This window comes from Osmia bicornis, chromosome 16 (genome assembly GCF_907164935.1).
Source record: "Osmia bicornis bicornis chromosome 16, iOsmBic2.1, whole genome shotgun sequence".
In the NCBI taxonomy this organism is placed as follows: Eukaryota; Metazoa; Arthropoda; class Insecta; order Hymenoptera; family Megachilidae; genus Osmia; species Osmia bicornis.
Window position 1 is genome coordinate 6,659,824 of NC_060231.1, and position 17,428 is coordinate 6,677,251.

General features: G+C 46.6%; 1 protein-coding gene across 4 annotated transcripts in view; it reads left to right on the plus strand.

The window, feature by feature from the left end:
• The window catches only part of LOC114879959 (disintegrin and metalloproteinase domain-containing protein 12), a 44,465-nt gene that overhangs the window by 17,498 nt on the left and 9,539 nt on the right, over positions 1 to 17,428 (plus strand). For 2 of the 4 annotated variants that reach the window (XM_029195428.2, XM_029195430.2), the window contains exons 2-18: positions 6,197 to 6,247; positions 9,070 to 9,218; positions 9,305 to 9,361; positions 9,428 to 9,531; positions 9,699 to 9,768; positions 9,831 to 9,977; positions 11,185 to 11,385; positions 11,747 to 11,821; positions 11,896 to 12,068; positions 12,130 to 12,299; positions 12,362 to 12,525; positions 13,009 to 13,176; positions 13,457 to 13,761; positions 13,830 to 13,943; positions 14,013 to 14,094; positions 14,373 to 14,468; positions 14,542 to 14,704. In XM_029195428.2, the coding sequence (XP_029051261.2) occupies positions 6,197 to 6,247; positions 9,070 to 9,218; positions 9,305 to 9,361; positions 9,428 to 9,531; positions 9,699 to 9,768; positions 9,831 to 9,977; positions 11,185 to 11,385; positions 11,747 to 11,821; positions 11,896 to 12,068; positions 12,130 to 12,299; positions 12,362 to 12,525; positions 13,009 to 13,176; positions 13,457 to 13,761; positions 13,830 to 13,943; positions 14,013 to 14,094; positions 14,373 to 14,468; positions 14,542 to 14,704 (2,289 nt within the window). Of the gene's footprint in view, positions 1 to 6,196; positions 6,248 to 9,069; positions 9,219 to 9,304; positions 9,362 to 9,427; positions 9,532 to 9,698; positions 9,769 to 9,830; positions 9,978 to 11,181; positions 11,386 to 11,746; positions 11,822 to 11,895; positions 12,069 to 12,129; positions 12,300 to 12,361; positions 12,526 to 13,008; positions 13,177 to 13,456; positions 13,762 to 13,829; positions 13,944 to 14,012; positions 14,095 to 14,372; positions 14,469 to 14,541; positions 14,705 to 17,428 lie in introns of all 4 variants that reach the window. The other 2 variants (XM_029195427.2, XM_029195429.2) reach the window with 2 other exon arrangements.

The window sequence follows — 17,428 nt, forward strand, 5'->3', positions numbered from 1 at the left end:
GTATCGGCCCGCGTCTAACTCGGAGAACGCGGTACGGACGAATCGGATGAAAATTTAATAAGGGTCAGACCAGAGTATGGGAAGATATCGACACGCTCCATTTACCGGCACCGTTGCCCCCCCCGCCCCTCTGCCTGTAATCGGCCGGCAGGCGCGTTTAACGGAAAATTGTAGCCACTTAAAAAATACACGACGCGTACACGGTTTCCCGCCAAATCGAATTACACGTCCGAGCTATTTTCGGCTAATGGAAATAAATTATAGACCGGCGAACCGCTTTCACCGACGTCCACTTCGAAATTGTCCTCGCCGGAGAACGGAGCGCGGACCTTCCAGCATTCCCCTTCAAAGCCGTCGAACCTTTTCGAAATTCCATTTGAAAGGACCAAAAGGGACTGTTTCAAAAGCGACGGATAGAATGCTCTGTTCGATTGGAAAGGGGTAAACCGCGCCCACTTTACAAGCAACCTGCTCTCCTGTACAGAGTTTGCTACGTTCCAGTTTCTTGGACGGTGGTCGAAGTTTCGACGATCGGCTACGCCCTTCCTCGAAACGGACACTGAATGGGCCGGGGAAGTTACGTCAACGGCGATGTTGCGTTGAAAAATATCCGATGTCTCGTCCACGCTGCTCGGTCGGCCACGAAAATGGATTAGATCGATCTCTGGCCGCTCTAGGGCTCGTAAATCGCAACCCCCGCAGCTTCCATTTATTAGCCGTTCGTAAGTTAATACGCGAACCAGGCCCGCTCGAATGGTCCTGTACAATAAACAAAGCCGATCGGGATAATGTCGCGATCGCGAAGGGTAGCTCGTTAATTCCGGAAAGTACCAACGGGCGAGACGTTAGTTCGGGAAACGGCGACGCAGTTTGCATAAGCAGCTTATCACCCGTAATAATGTAAAAAGCATTAGAGCTTCGCGATGAAAGCATCCTCGTTGTTCCCGGGAGAAGAAGGGGATCCCTTTGCGTCGGTTTCTTGAAAAGAAACGTTTCGATTCGATTAACGACCCGGGGAACGTTTCAATTTTCCAACGTTCTTACTGGAGGACCGGTCGTTCCACGGCATGGCAAAACAGAGTGGCACGGTTAAGCTGTTTTAAGCCACGACAGGACTTGCCGGGTTAGTTAGGAAAACAAAGTGGTGTATAAATACGTGGGGGCTGGTTTACGAGAGGCACGCGATTCCGATGTTTCGTCCGATAGCATCGAGAATTTAATATACTCCGGACGAATCGATGCCAGCCCGGATGGGCTTGAACGAGGGACAACAAATATGTATCGCTTCTAGTCGGCACCGATTCCGTTATCCTCGCGTGTTCTCGTTTAAATCGATAACAACTCGATTGCTCTCGCGATCGTTTATCTACTATTAAATTAGTTTAGCCGTTTCATTGAAAAGTTCATGCAGGAGTGGGGGTGTGCGAGTACCCGAACCTTAGGTCGGGTCGGGTTGGATCGGGTAATACTCGGGTGGAATCGGGTTAATTAATGGTCGGGTAATACCCGGGTCGGGTCGGGTAATACTCGAGTCAGGGCGGACAAATTTTCAAGGTACCACCCGACTTAACTATTATCCGATTCGACTCGACTATTACCCGACCCTACCCGACCCGAATCTTCGGGTACCCGCGCACCCTTAAAAGGAACCTACTCGAAATAGAATATCTAGACGGAGACTTACGTTCGAAATAAGCAAAAAGGCGACCTCGCCGCCTAATTTGTAACTCAAACGTTTCTTGCGCCTCCGTCGCGTCGTCTTCGCTTGAATCCATCGGTATTCCGCCACGGAAATCCCCCAGACGACACGGAGTATGTAAATGCGTGCAGATACCATGAACGTAAGCGTATAATGGGAACCGTGTCGCATCAAAGCGCCCCGCGGCCTGTGTATACATGTAAATAAAGTGAATATTTCAGAAAGCATAAGGCACGAGCCTGTGAATCCTCGAAACTTGGTCGGCCCTTTGCTCGATTCCTCACGGGTCAGTTATCGAGTCCAATGATCAGCGATTCGAATCGAATTCATCTCGATAATTTCCACTTTAGGGAGGGAACATTTGATCGGTAGGATATCAAAGGCGTCGACTAATTACGAGAATATCTCTCGTTCGAGTAGCAGCTATCGTAAGGGCCGTTTGTCGTACGTTTTTCTTTACGTCGAGCAGCCGCGCTTTGTTCTCTCGGCCAGTTTCCGTTTATATTCCGAAAACTGTTCGAGAACGCGAATTCGACGGTTCCCAGAGGGTTGAGAGGGCGCAGGAGGGATGGTCCGAGGGAAAAATTTAATTGCCACGGAAAACAGAGGCAAAGGACTTTGTCAAATTTTATTTCCTACTCGAAACCCGACGCTCGATCACATTAACGAGACAGTGGAACGATGAACGTCGGGTTCGCGGTCCCTTTGTTCCCAGCGTGCACAGAATTTTACTTGAAACAATTAGAACAAGGCCAAGAGACTCGAGTCGATCGAGTTCAAACCGTTACTAGGCGAAGAAAAAAGAAAAAAAAAACGTCGCTTTTTCTAACCACCGTATTCCTCTAACGATAATATTATCGAGCCTCGATCTTAATTCATCCAGACAAAGAAAAAAAAAAAAATAATCACTTTGTTTCTGGCGAGAAAATCGAATTGAATTCCAGTCACGCGAACAACTGGACGAGCCACACGCTCCTCTCGACCATGAATGCTCCGGTTACTCGTGGTCGTGAGCAAAATAAATTTCCTTCTACCAATTTGACCCGTCTTCGTTCGAGGGGGGGGGGGGGGGATGAAAAAAAAAGGGAAAAGGAAAAACTACCGTAGCTTGTCCCAGTTTCTACGATCCCTCTCTGGGCGAAAGAGAAAACGCGAATCGAATCGATGCCCGTTCCAGGGAGGGAAGAAGACGAAGGAAAGGGGGAGGGGTGCAAGCTTTTTGGAGCGATTTCGCTTCAAAGGAACAACTCTATCGCTGCGGCCACTTGTTCCACGAAACTGGCAGATCCTCGTTTACCTCGTGCTATTCTATCGTCTCCTATTGTCGTCCTTGCTTCGACGGTTTGTACAACGGATTACGCGAATCTCCGTGAATCGATTAATGCTCGACGTTGTGGAGCGTCGCGGCGGTGGCCGCGCGTGCACCCTGCCCTCGTATCATCGTACGCTCCACGCTGTTGGGAATTTCCGGCGGAAAAGTAGGCGCGAGTGTTTGCCGCGAAGCGTTTGTCTGCGTTCGAAAGCAGCGGAGTCTGGGCGCGAAATCGTTAAAAGGCCCGAGGCGGAAAGGTACGAGCGAAGAGTTCATCGGCTGCGACGCTCCGCTTTTTTCCTTTTTTCTTTTTCATCCCTCGTCGCGGCGAGGCCAATTTTTCGTCGAGTTAATCGCCCCGATGGTGTGCGGCAAACTTTTCTTTTATTTCTCTAACAGACGTACGTTTCTTCGGGGTGTTTTCTCGATCGGGATTCCCTGTCTCACCCTTTCAGTATTTTTCGTACTCGATGGCGGACCATGGAGAGAGACTCGATTTTAATCTAACCTTGCATCTCAAAATTATACATTTAACTTTAAGTTAATACCCTTGGATATGTTTTTTTTTTTAAATTTGGGTCACTGTTGACCCCGTGCAAGGGTGAAATTCACAACGCGAGTCAACCTGTTAATGAAATCTTTCATTGTACTCGTTCCCCGTAAATCATTCCCGTTTGCTCCGTCGACCAGTAGGATTACAGGAATTTCTGAACCGTTTAATTTCAACGCCCGAGCATTATGCCACGGCCAGCCCTGTTGCTCGATCGTACAATACGCTCGGAGCGTGTTTCGCCGACAACAAGCACTCGAGAAGTTTGTCGGTACGACGAAGAAAGGCCCGCCCCCGGTACCTCGGTCAATGAAATTGATTTAGTCGCGTGCAGGGAACAATTGTAACCCTAGTGCTGTGTTCAAAGTCGTTGCTGGAACGATTCGAACAAACGCGAGGGGGTTGAGAGGCGGTTCCCGATTTGCCTCCCCTCGTTTGACAGAGCTTTCGACGGAAAATCGTAAGGGGAGGATTCATCGAGAGGTTAAGCCACGGTGAAATTCGTTTTCCTTCATTTTTTTTCTTTTTCATCCCCCTTCGGTCGCGTCGCGTGCTGACAAACCGTGTACATTTATCAAGGAAAGAGGCGGCCGAGAGAGCGTTCAACCTTCGAGAGGGGAACGTACTCTAACCGGACGATTAGTTATTAAAGAAGGAAGGAAGGATGAGAGGAAAGGAAAGGAAGAGACGAGGGAAACAGAAGTAATTTCGAGCGCGTCGATTACCCCCGGCTGAATTTTTCTGCCCGTACACGCCTTCCACCTGAGTGTCTCTCTTGCCCACGGCCGAGCCCCTATAGAAATACCGTCATTGACTATCATCTATTCGAGGCCCTCTTCGCCTCGGGCTTATTTTTCGTATACCACGGCGAACTAGGCCACTGGAAAGCCAGTCTTTTTATCTGCACACCGTCCATTTTATGAATTTTATGAAACCCCCGGATGGCTACGGAGATGAAAAAGTTTCGCGTGCTTTAATGAAACTTTGGAGAAAAGTTTCCTCCTATCCCCCCTACCCTGTTGGCTGTCCTCGGTTCTCCTATATTTTTCGCACCGACACGTGTATTCTTCGCGCCTTTTCCAATCGACGAGATGGACGAGAAAAGAAATGGATTGATTCCCAAGAAAATTCCGGAAAAACGAAGGATCTATCGTCGAGGCGGTTCGACGCCTCGTTGGACCGACGTTTCGCAGACATCGCAACTTTGCCGAATGCGCTAAACGCGCAGCTGGCGAACGGGGTTGTACGAGGAGAGAAAATCGACGAACCGTGACGGTCACTGATTGGTGGCTGCAGCGATACGTGACGGTTTACGAGAACAGGGAACCGCCGACTCGGAAAATCCTGCCTTCGAAATGGTTTGCGATGCTGCGTTCAGCATCGTTCCGCGATCCTGGATCAGATTTAGGTCGAGATCCACCGTACGTCCTTACGAAGGGATATCGTTCTTTATGGCGATGCTGCTGTTTCGAAATCGCTCGTTCTGTATGCATCAAGCTGAGATACAGAAGTAAACTAGTGCATTGGAATTGCGAGAAGATTGAACGAGTCTCGAGTCGTTCGCATCGAAACCTTCTTTAATATGTTCACTGTCGTACGCTGGTATTGGGTGGCACTCGAATTTCTAGAGGAAATATTATTGGAAATTTTTCTACTTATCTGATATATAAAATTTGATAAAAATAATAAAATCAGAGCTGCGGGTACCCGAAAATTCGGACCTAGATCGAGTTAGGAATTTTATTGGCTTTAGGCGAGATTTCGAGAATTTGTCCAAAATATAAATTTCTAGACCTCAACGCTCTTTGCATGCTAAAAAATTTAAAATCTTAAGGGTGCACGGGTACCCGAAAATTCGGATACCTAAATACATTTATGTACCGGGTAAATTTTCAGGGCTTCGTCCTACCCTTCGAATTGAATAAAAAATCAAAAGGCAATCTTTAAAAATTGAAAGATGTTATCATCGAAATATTTTGATGTTATAACGAGGTTCGATAGGTGTTTTCACGCGGACGCGATTGGAAACGCGAATCAGCTTTTAATAACACCGGTATCAAAGTTCGAGCAGATAAAGAGATTAAAAACTTTCCCGATAAAGCGCGTTACTTTTCGCTTCCGATGCGGGCCGAGTGGTTTCGGGAAACTGTTCGAACCCGTTCACCCGATTACGTTCGTTTCCTTGAAAACGCTTCCTCCTTTGTTGTTCCTTGGGTTAAAATTAAAGCGTCGCTGGCGGGTGCGTAACGTCGGACATTTTATCGTTTTTCGATAACACGAGTCTCGAGGACGGTCTGGCAATCTTTTTTTTTTTTTCCGGGGCAACGTTCCGCTGCCATCGTTCTACCGGTGCATGTAGTCTCGAAACTTTCGCGAAAACTTTCCCATCCCGTGGAAAATTCCCAAGGTAACCCGTCCGAAATTCCTTTGGGGGTACAAGTTGCTTTTCGTTCCGGAACGGGTACGTTCCCATAGGAATTTTCCCTGCGAACTTGGAAATTTTCCGGGAGGAACTAGATCGTTCCGCATCCCCCCCGTGCATCGATTCGAATCACCTGCCCTTATTTCACGCATGCGTCTCCTTAACGCTGATCTACTACCATCTAATTCCCTGTTTCATCTTTTTTGTTCACAGAAGCCGACTACACTTTAGATGATTCCTTTTGGAACGAAGAAACTCCCAGCGGTAAGTGTTGCAGGGTAATTTTCCAGATTGCTCGTGAAAGTTTGCGAACAAGCAAGAGTTACGTTCATCTTACGTCTTCTCCTTTTCTTTAGAAGAAAACGCAGGGGAAGTTATGAGACGATCGCGTAAATGCACAATGCGTGCAAACTTCTCGTCAAAGTCGGTCTTTCCTTTTGAAACGCAACGCTCGACTAGGATTCGTGCCACCATTCTTCTTCCTCCTCCTTTGTATTCATGCTATCGTGGAAATTATGGGAGAGTGGGGGTAAAATTCGGGTACCCCGGTCTCGGGTCGGGTAATGTCGGGTACCCGAATAAATTTGTGTATTAGACAAATTTTCAGAGTGTCATCCAGACTTGATAAAAATTTAGGACCCCAATGGGACATAAATTTTTGGGTACCCGCACTCTAAAAAATTAAGAATAATGACCATAAAGCTGTCTTGAAATATCAACCCTTAACATACCAAGAGACCCGACTGCATATCCTAATTTAAAATGCATTACATATGCATTTATTGGATTAAAAAATGAATCATTATATGATTATCGTAAGGGTTTAAGAACAACTGGAAAAGAAGAATCGTGGAGATCTGGTTTGCGATCGCGTCGAACTACACAACGGGAGGGAGGAGACCGCATTGCAGCACTTCCCTGGGAAACTCGATCTACGGTTACATCTAGTTCTCGGACGGGCCGAGAATGGTTTATTGTTAAGTCAACAGCGGTGATTGGCTGGAAACACGAAACTTAAATTGGGTTAAATTTTAGAGGAGAGGACGACGCAACGAGCCGTAAAAAGCGGGCCGATGATGGAACCGATCGCGATTGCGCGATCGTCAAAATCTTTTCCACCCTCGTCGAATCTATATGAATCAGGGGGTGGAAAGAACGTCGACTTTTGAACGGGGCTGTAACTCGTTGGTATTTCGAGGCGTACAATTTTCTTTTGTTTAACGAGGCTGTTCGCGTGTTTCTTTCGTTTCCACGGGACAATCCTGTTTGACGTCCCGCGAGGGGGGAAAAAGTGTTCGGATTTAAATTGCAAACGAGCGACTAAAAGGAGAACCTTCTCGCAAGCGTTTCCCAAGAAAATTAATATTCATCCCGGTATTTCGTTACACTTGTAGCTGACCGAATGGACGGGGTCGGTGGATGGGCGCGGGGGCGGAGGGTGTCGCGGGGTCGAAAAGTAAATTCGCCGTGAATTTCGTCGGCCGCGAAACGGGATGTAATAACCTGTCGTGTAGCTTCAATTAATCGCGATTCCCGCTTCCGAGTAGTCGCGCGACGCGGCTTTACACGAGCAAACGTACGTAACAGGGAACGACGATAAACTGCCTGCCAGCTTGACAACCTCGTGAACAGCCGAGCTTAATCGGTTACTACCGCTTCTGAAAATTCAATTCACCGGCTGCGTCTCCTTGGCTACGCGGTCCGTTCCCGTCGCTGCAAACCGCGTCTCGACGAGGAAGTAGGAAAGAAGGGAATACCTACTCTCCGACGAACGGCTCGAAAAATACGTCGCGTCTTCGATTCGAAACTTCTCCACGCGCACTTTCGAAGTTTCTCCCGGCGTTACGAGACCGGAAATTGCGTGAAGTACTTTCGTACGCAGCTGTTCTGATGAGGAAATACCGGAAGGCGCTGTCGATCGAACTTTACGATGGAAATTCCATTTGGATTTTTGTTGGAAAAATTAGAAAAAAAATTACGGGTACCCGAACCTCGGATCGGGTAATGCCCGATATCCAAAATTTCGGGTACCCGAACCTCGAGTCGAATAACGACCGATACCCGAAAAAATTTTCCCGGCCCGAATTTTCGGATTACCGCACCACCTTACGAAACATCCCTATCGATCTAAACCTAAATGATAAATGATCAAGGGAAACACGAACTTCCCCGTGTCCGTTTGATTAGCTTCATTGAATTTTATCAGGAATTCCGTGCACTCGTAGGTGGAGAACGTTAACGCGATGTTACGGGTTAGTAGCAACAGATTAGCATAACTGCTATCGCAACCGTTTCCTCGGCTAAACGACGCCCATATCCCGGCGGTAGCTAAACGCAATTTCGTCAACAGGTGTTACGAACCGACCGACGGCTAAACCTTCTTTTTCTCGTTCGAAATTGAAAGCGAAACGCGGCCGGTTGAATCGTTTAACCGTGTCGACCGAACGAAAATGGTGGCAGTAAAATAAAAAAAGATAGGATAGGATGGAGATTGAAACCGTGTGTACAGGGGTACTCGATTCGAGTGACAGTACCGGCACGACGCGTGATAATTCATTACACGACGACGTCTTGTCGCGTTGAAAGAGGGACGGGTACAGAGGGGGTGGAAACGGGACGGGAGGGAGGGGAAGCGTGGCAAGTAATTATCCATACACTTCATTTTGAATGGGTCGGGTTAAATCGGGCAAAGCCCCGGACACTCGATAAGAGGGTAAACTAGATGCTACACGCTTCGAGGAGGCCCTTCACTGATTATCTCGACTCATTCGCAGCTGGGTGACACGGGAACCGAGCGAAAGGAGCAAAGTTAACGTTCGACGCGATCTGCTAATTGCACTCGGTCCGAGGAGACTTTGATTCCTCTTCGAGCGAACCCTTGTCACCTACGATACGTTCGCGACGGGATCAAAGTGAAAACGTTTCGATCGTTACCCGCTTTTTTGTTTCGTCCCGCGAGGGACTTCCTCGATCGGGTATCGGCGGTGACGGTTCTTCCTCCGCCGAGACAAAAGCGGCAGATATGACATTAGAGATCGAAAGAGACGGAATCGGCACGTTCGATTGAACGGGGAAATTGATTTCAGGTGAGGTCGAACGACTACTACGAGAATATCGACAGAACCAAGAGCTAGTACGAAATATCGGGGCCCATTTCTATCAGATCATCTATCCAGTACAATTACGGCATCACGAGAAAATGGGGATATCCACGAGAGAAGTCAGCGTATCCAAGGTAATTTGATTTATCCGAAATTTCGGCTACGGGGATGAAGAAGATTCGACGATCGTTGATCGAGGAAAATTTTCTCACGTTTCTAGTTTCCTCAAAGAGGATACGGAGAGGGTGGATATCAAAATTCGAGAGGCAGAATGAAAGTAAGTCGAACGATTAACGGAGATAGGGGGAAGCGTTCGAAAACGCTTAACCAGACGTAACGATAGTTTCCTTCGATTTTCAATTTTCAGACGGGGAGACATTTTCATCGGACGTCCCTTTTGATCAAGGCCTTTAATCATAAATTTCGCCTAGATTTAGAATTAAATACGTAAGTGACAGCATGACGAGAACGTAATCAGGTTTCTCGAGATACGAAGATCCTTTTTATATGTACGCTTTTACCTTCCGTCCGTCTCCTGTCCGCTTCTTATCCGATCGCAACTTACCATCCCCCGTCTAGAGGGTGTGCTTGATCGAGGCGATTCTGTGTTACAGGCAACTTCTAGCTCCGAATATTATGCAAAAAGACTATTTAGCCGACGGCGTGGAACAAAGTTCAAAACAGGTAACGGACACGTTCGAATCAACGTCCGGGAGTTTATCGTTTCACTGTCAACTCTTTTTCAGGAGATAGAGCATTGCTACTATCACGGAACCGTGAGGGATTATCCAGGAGCTAGCGCTGCTTTTCACACGTGTAACGGTGTCAGCGGTGTTATTCATTTAGGCAACGAGACATTCGTCATTCATCCATTTTATGGCGGCGATCTATCGGTCAGTTTAACTGTTCCTGAGAGATTTTACTATTATTTTTCTATTCTAAACGCGTTGACTGGCTCAGATTTTCAATTTGAAAATTCGGGTACCCGGGTACCCGGGTCTCGGGTCGGGTAATAGTCGAGCGCGCTCGAGTAATGATCGGGTCCGGTTGGATTTCGAAAATTTGCCCGTCATATTTTCTTCGGGTACTCGGGTCTTGGGTCGGGTAATAGTCGGGCGCGTTCGAGTAATGATCGGGTCCGGTGGGATTTCGAAAATTTGCCCGTCATATTTTCTTCGGGTACCCGTCATTTTCCAAATTATTAATCTAGAAGCTTAAATTCGTAAATTAATCATCTATACCCTTAATATAATAATTAATTTTAACATGTCTGATCATATATGTCCAATTCCACTGAACCAGTCAACGTGTTACATTTACCCGATACACTTGTTACCTCCGGTTAAAAAAACACGATTTTTCATTGAGCACTCGAAACGTTCGAACTAACTGAAAACGATTTAAAGGGTTAACGAATAGCACGAGAAATAATTTGCCTGGCGGTCGGGCGAAAAAACGTGGAATCAAAGAGGTACTTTGTTGAAGCGAATCCTGTGAAGCCGTTTCGAGGACTGCAAACACGTCGCGTTCTTTGGATCCATTTCGGTTTCGTCGCCGCGACAGACGAACCGAGAGGATCGCGTTAAGCAGATTCGTCTGGTAAATCGGTACGGTTGTTCGACACAGCTGTTCGTACGCGCTAGTTAGACCGGAACCGATGCCAGACTCGGAATCACCGAGGCAGGGTTAATTTCTTACGAGGCTCGTGACGAATTTCCTCTTGCCGAGAATCGTCGTCTTGTTTGCTCGTCGAGAAAACCAGGTCGTCGTTGAATATCGAAACGCGTCGAGGTTGGTTTGGAAATTTTGTAACCGGCTGCGTCCTCCGCGAAACAGGACCAGTCAAGTGGAGACGTTGTTTTTCTATGCATGAGCTGCGCCCTCGTTATTATTCATGAAAACGTCTCGAGGTAAGAACGGGGCGAAGAAAAGGAAAGTAGAATCTCGCGAACTCGTTCATTTCGAATCGTGGGATAATAATTAAGAAGAAAAATGGCAGGGACTACCGTTAATCGAGTAGAGATAGAACGAGGCGGCGTTAAAAGCGGGCAGCGAGCTCCTCGATGAATGTTAACTATATGCAGACCTCTCTTTTAGCAGAAACATCCTCACGTTATATTTGAAACTCGAACAAAGGCTAACAAAGGCTGCGCTAACTTGGGGAACCTTGAGTGGCGTGCAAAGAGCCGCCGGCAGAAGCATGTTCTGGGGCTATCGGAGACCCCTTCCGATCGATACAAGAGAGACGTCCGTGAAACAACCAAATACATCGAAACTGCCATCATTATCGATAAGGCTATGGTATAGTAATTTTATTCCTCGCCATCTCCTTTTATCCCGGGGGCAATGCTATCGTATCGCTTCGTTCCCCTATCGGTCCCCCGATAGTCGATAGACGGAAGTTACGCGAGTGCCAATCATCGGCATAATCGTTAAGAGCAAAGAGCCGTCCGGGTCGTTTACGAAGTTTCGTGGCAGCCGAGCGTCTGGGAAACTCCCTGGTACGATGCTCGACATACCGATTTAACGATAATCGTTATCGAAGCTTTAAACGAATCGATACGATCCTTCCCGGTGTCGTAAATAAAAGATCGGTACATGATCGAACTAGACACAGAGGTAAGGAAAACTGAAAGGAAACGTTCTTTTTCCCTATGTTCAGTTCGAGAAGAGGAACGGTAGCACCAGAGCGGAGGTTGTTCACGATGCCATCCAAGTCGCCAATATCGCAGATTTGGTGAGGACCGTTAATTAACCCGATCGTGGTACCTGGATCTGATCGAAGTTAATCGTATCGTTTCACATTTCCAGTATTTCCGTACGTTAAACACTAGAGTCTCAGTCACATACATCGAAACCTGGCAGAGCATGAACCAGGCGGACATCAGCAAGGGTATGGACATCAGCATCGCTCTGCGGAATTTAAACGACTACACGGTACGAAGGATGTACCAGGTGGACGAAGATACTACCCAACTTCTCACGTAAGTATTCTGATAGAGGGATTATCGATTGGCTTATAAAATATCCCTACTTTCCACGCAGGGGTGAAATATTCGCGGGTGGAGAATTGGGGATGGCCGAGTATCTGACCATCTGCAAACAGAAAGCCGTAGGAATCAGCGTCGATTTGAACGTGTACGAACCTCATCTGTTAGCCGGCACTATGGCTCACATGATTGGGCACAATATCGGCATGGCTCATGACGATAGAAGTTAGTTTCGATTTTGATTATACGATTTATGAGATTTGGGAAACGTTGGAATGATTTTTCAGGGAGCGAATGCATCTGCCGCGACTGGCACGGGTGCATCATGGCTCAGTCGATCGTCGGATTGGAAAACGTTCAACCGTACAAGTTTTCCGAGTGTAGTAAAATGGATTACATAGATTCGTTGAGAGCCGGCAAGGGGTTTTGTCTTCTTAACAAACCGAACGAGGTAAGTAGGAGGAAAGGGGCGGTAAGAGGATCGCGGCGAAACGAACCGCGAACCGCTTTTCAAGCTGGCGAGAAAGTAAATTAGCGAATAGCTGGAGGAGGATTCTGACTTACTTTCTTGTTCTGATTCTGAGGAGTATTTCCTAGTAGCGATAAGGCCCGATCCGCTCCGACCTCGCCCAAAGCGGTCCGACTCGCCGCGATCCTCACCCGACTCCACTCGAGTCGACCCGACACGATTCTTATCCGATTTATCCCCACCTCGCCCGAACCGGTCCGACTCGACGCGAACCTTGCCCGACGTAACCCGACCCCACTCGAGTCGATCCGATTTCCCCCCACCTCGCCCGAACCGGTCCGACGTAACCCGACCCAACCTAACCCAACTCCTCCCCACCCTCGATCCAAGACTCGAGTGCCGAAATTTTCCAATATACCTAACTTACTCTAAATATCGCTTTTTGCTTCCTTTCTATGGCGACAGGTGGAAATGAGGACATCTTGCGGGAACAAGGTGATCGACGACGACGAGGAATGCGACTGCGGCTCGATCGACGAATGCCCCAAGATCGACCCTTGCTGCGATCCAATCACCTGCAAGCTCACCTCCGAAGCGGAATGCGCGAGCGGTCCTTGCTGCAGCAATTGCAAGGTAAAATACTGAAGAAATTCTTAGGATACGTGACACGGGAATCTTTCCTGCTTCGTCACATCCCTAATCCCACGATTCGCTTCACCGTCGGGTCCGGAGCCCGGTTCTATCGGCAAAGAATCTTGGAACGTGCCGAACGTACCTGCTGCGAAAGATGTACGTGCTCGATAACGAGAAATACAATAAACGCGTGGAATAAACGGAAAAAAAAGCTCTTTCCAGTCGAGTGTAAATAGAGAGAAAGGTTTAACCCGACCTGGTGTGTTCTGTAAAAATGCAGTTGCTGAAACGAGGCGTGGTGTGCCGGGATTCGACGAACGAGTGCGACCTGCCGGAAGTATGTTCCGGCGAGTCGGGCCAATGTCCCGTGGACGTTTACAAGAAGAACGGTATACCTTGCTCGAACGATCAAGGATACTGTTTCAACGGCGAATGCCCGGCGTTGAATCTACAATGCGATCAAATCTGGGGATACGGTGGCGTGGTAGCCGACAAACAGTGCTTCGAGCAATTTAATTCCAAGGGCTCGCTGACTGGACACTGCGGCACCGACGCTTCCGGTCACTACATTAAATGCGAGCCAGAGTGAGTAAACTGAATTACGTTCGACCGATGGTTACGACCGAGACGATCGATTCTCCCTCGTTCCTTAGAAACGTCCGTTGCGGCTCGCTTCAGTGCCAACAGGGTAGCAAACAGCCGGTGATGGTCGGTATGGATCATTCGAGGACCATCATCTCGATAAAGGGGAAAGAATACGAGTGCAAGTAAGTGGTACCCTTACGTTTCCAATTAAGATCGAATTAATTAAACCAATTACGTGTTTCGAATGAAAGATCGACGACCGGGAAGGTGGAGGGATCGGAGATGCCGCGCATGGGTTTGGTTCGCGACGGCACATCCTGCGGCGACAATTTGGTAAGTTTCCTTATAATCCTCCCTATCCGTGGTTAATTAAACGAAACTCCGTGCCACTTTTCGGCTACGATACCCGGGACGCGGATTCGTCGTAGCTGTAAAACGGATTATGCAAAGTCGACAGGGAACCGTGTATACCGTGTTAGCCGGTGGCACAGCGAGCAAACAAACCTGTTTACCTTCGATCTATATACGTGTCGTTGGGCTTAGTAAAACGAGCCGAATAGAACGCGGATGAAAGTTTGTCAAACGGTTTCGGTAACTTGCGGGTGTTCCAGATTTGCGTGAACCAGACATGCACCAGTCGATTCCCGCTCATAGACAAAGAACACTGTCCCAGCAATCACAACAACAACGAGTGCTCGGGAAATGGCGTAAGTAGAAGAGCAAATCACGTTTCTCATCGCTAGGGAACGAGTTGAAAATAACAGCGAATTCTTCTACCAGGTGTGCACAAACGCGAACAAATGTTACTGCTATCCAGGATGGAGCGGACCGGATTGCTCCATCGTGCAGGAAATACCGACTCACCCGCCCACTACGTCTAGCACCGAATCATCGGGTAAAAATAGTACTGATCCTAAATTGGTGAAGAAAGAGACCCCCTACGGTAAGTTGTGATTCGTTAACGACCGTCCAATTTTCCACGATTGTCGAGGGAGAAATCGAAGCTCATTCGCTTCCATTTCTTACCGACCGAATAATTTAGCGATAGATTATAGATTATGATACTATTTGCGCATAATAATCGCACGGTACGGTGGAGAAGCTTGCCAAATGCGATATCTCTGCGCGACGGACCAGGGAGAAGCGCCTTAATATCATCCTTATGGACTTAGAAAATAAATACAAATTCTTTCTTTATTTTAAAACAATGGTAATAATGGTAAAATAAATATTACTCGCCCTCCTCCCAGAGATATGCTAAACTAAATAAAAGTCGAGGCTGATTAAAGATTGACCTGTTCTACTGATTCAGCGAAATTCTACCGTGCCCTGTGATCTTTAAAGACAGACATTCTTTCGATCATTCGGACGTGATTCGCAATGAGACGAACAATCGTCCCCCTATTTCCCCGTCGGGATAGCCGACTGATTATTTGGGGCCATACCAACAGCTGTGCACATATGATTCGATGTGTTCTCCGTACATACGTATATATATAAGACGGGTATATAAGCTTACCTATCTTCACTTTCGACTCCCACCGAGAAATAAATCGTACCCCTCGTTAGGCTGCAACCAGCCGTTAATGCTTTGTTCCTGCTTTCGAGCGAAATCGATCACGAGAATATCGTCGATGGGAGTTTTCTTCGAATCGTAATCTATTTCGTTCGAGACGAGCGATGCGATTTGTCATTGAATTTCGTTTTTCGACCAAGCTTACGCGGTCCAAGAGAAGCCAGAAGGGATGCCTCTAAAATTTTATTTTATTTTGCCTCTGCGGGCCTTAAGGGTAAATACACCCCTGGAACCAGGGGATGATTGAATAGAGAATAAGAAACCGCGTAATCTTGGTCCCGTTGCGTTTCAGGGACGATGTTGGGAACGGAAAATGTTCGCAATCTATTCAGGGATACTTCAGCTCGTGAAAGAAATTGTTCTTTTTCGAAAAAATTCTAGCGTTTCGTCCTTGAAAAGATTACAAACACGCGGATTAAGTCGTTCGATCTGGACACGCGTAGGTTACGAAATAATTGGTCGTTTCAGAAGCAACTAACAACACTCTTAGCACCGGAGCGATGGTATTAATCCTGGTCGGTGTGGTGAAAGCAGTCTTCATTTGTTTTGCACTAATGGCTATTTGCTACAGGTACAGTAGCAAAATAAAAGTTGTTGAGTGGATTCGAGCAACGCCTGTGTCGTTGTCAAGTAATACGTGGCTAGCTGGATGATGAGGCATCGCACGCGGCCATCAATTGCTCTCATAATATTGATTCATCTTAGCCTACTTACTCGATGTTCGTTTATGTATATATATATATATATATATACGTGAATATTATATGCGTACATCTTATACATATATATATATTTATATACAGGGTGGGCCATGTAACTGTTTCAGCTGATAACTGAATAAAATGTCAAAGGAGAAAGATAAATGGTTCGAAGAGTACTGAAAAAAAAGTAGAAAGAAGAATGAGCCCAAAGAGAAAGTAAGGGAGAAAGAGTTTAATGTTTAAAGTTTGGAAAATAATTTATTTTTATGCCATGGTATATACTTTTTTAGGCAGATCTAACAGGGGAATCAATCTGTGCAAAAAAAATATGCAATTGTTAATTACACGTGCACTGTTTGTATTTAAAAAAAATCTATTGTAAGGTCCTACGGATGTAGTACTCTTCGAACCATTTATCTTTCTCCTTTGACATTTTTTCATGAATGCGTTAATAACGGAGTTATCACCTGGAACAGGTGCATGGTCCACCCTGTGTATACATGTATACAGGGTGTCGTGTAACCGATTGCTGTTTTTCTATGCTAATTAATTAGAAACACGATTTGAAGATCGTAGTATCGGATAGTATCGGATAGGATCGGGTAATGGCTAACATTTCACAATTAATATTCCCTTCTAATAACTTAATTAACATTTTTTCTAATTAACTCGAGGTTGGTCAATCAGAGTTACAAGACAGCCTGTATATCCTACTGTTTCTTCGATGGTGTGCTCTGAATGTGCTCGTGCTCGCATAGCGCGTTTTGAATGATCACGATGATCGTGACTATGCTGCACGAGCGAGACGGATCTATACTGTCGCACACCGAGGGACGAGGAGCGGGTCAAATATATTATCAGGAATCCCACGAATTTCAATGAAAGTCGCAACGACGCGAACGCTGCATCGTCCCTTAGAGTGTACGATACCAAAACGCCAATGTGCCAGCTGCTTGTATGCCCAATAAAAGCATGAACGAGGCTAATTAGCGTGAGACTAAAAAAAAGGAGAAAAAAAAATAATAATACGTCGTCCCTTCGTACCGTTCGCGACAAATGAGAATATATCTATAAAAGGAAAGACGAATGAAAATCGGTTGAAAATCGACCTCACGGATGCTCGATTTGCGACGACGGAAATACCAAGAAAATATATAATACATATATCCTTAGTAATACAGAATCTAACAGTGTCATATATCTAAACTTTTAAACAAGAACATAGGGAACGTAAAAAGAATGGTTCGCACCGATCGTATCGAGGAGATTTTAGCGAACGATCGATGTTCTGTACCATTGATAAAAAAGAAAAAATAGGGGGAAACTTCCGAAAGGCCCCCCCACCCCAGGACAAGCAAACTTTGGATTTATAGTAATTGAGGGACGAGAA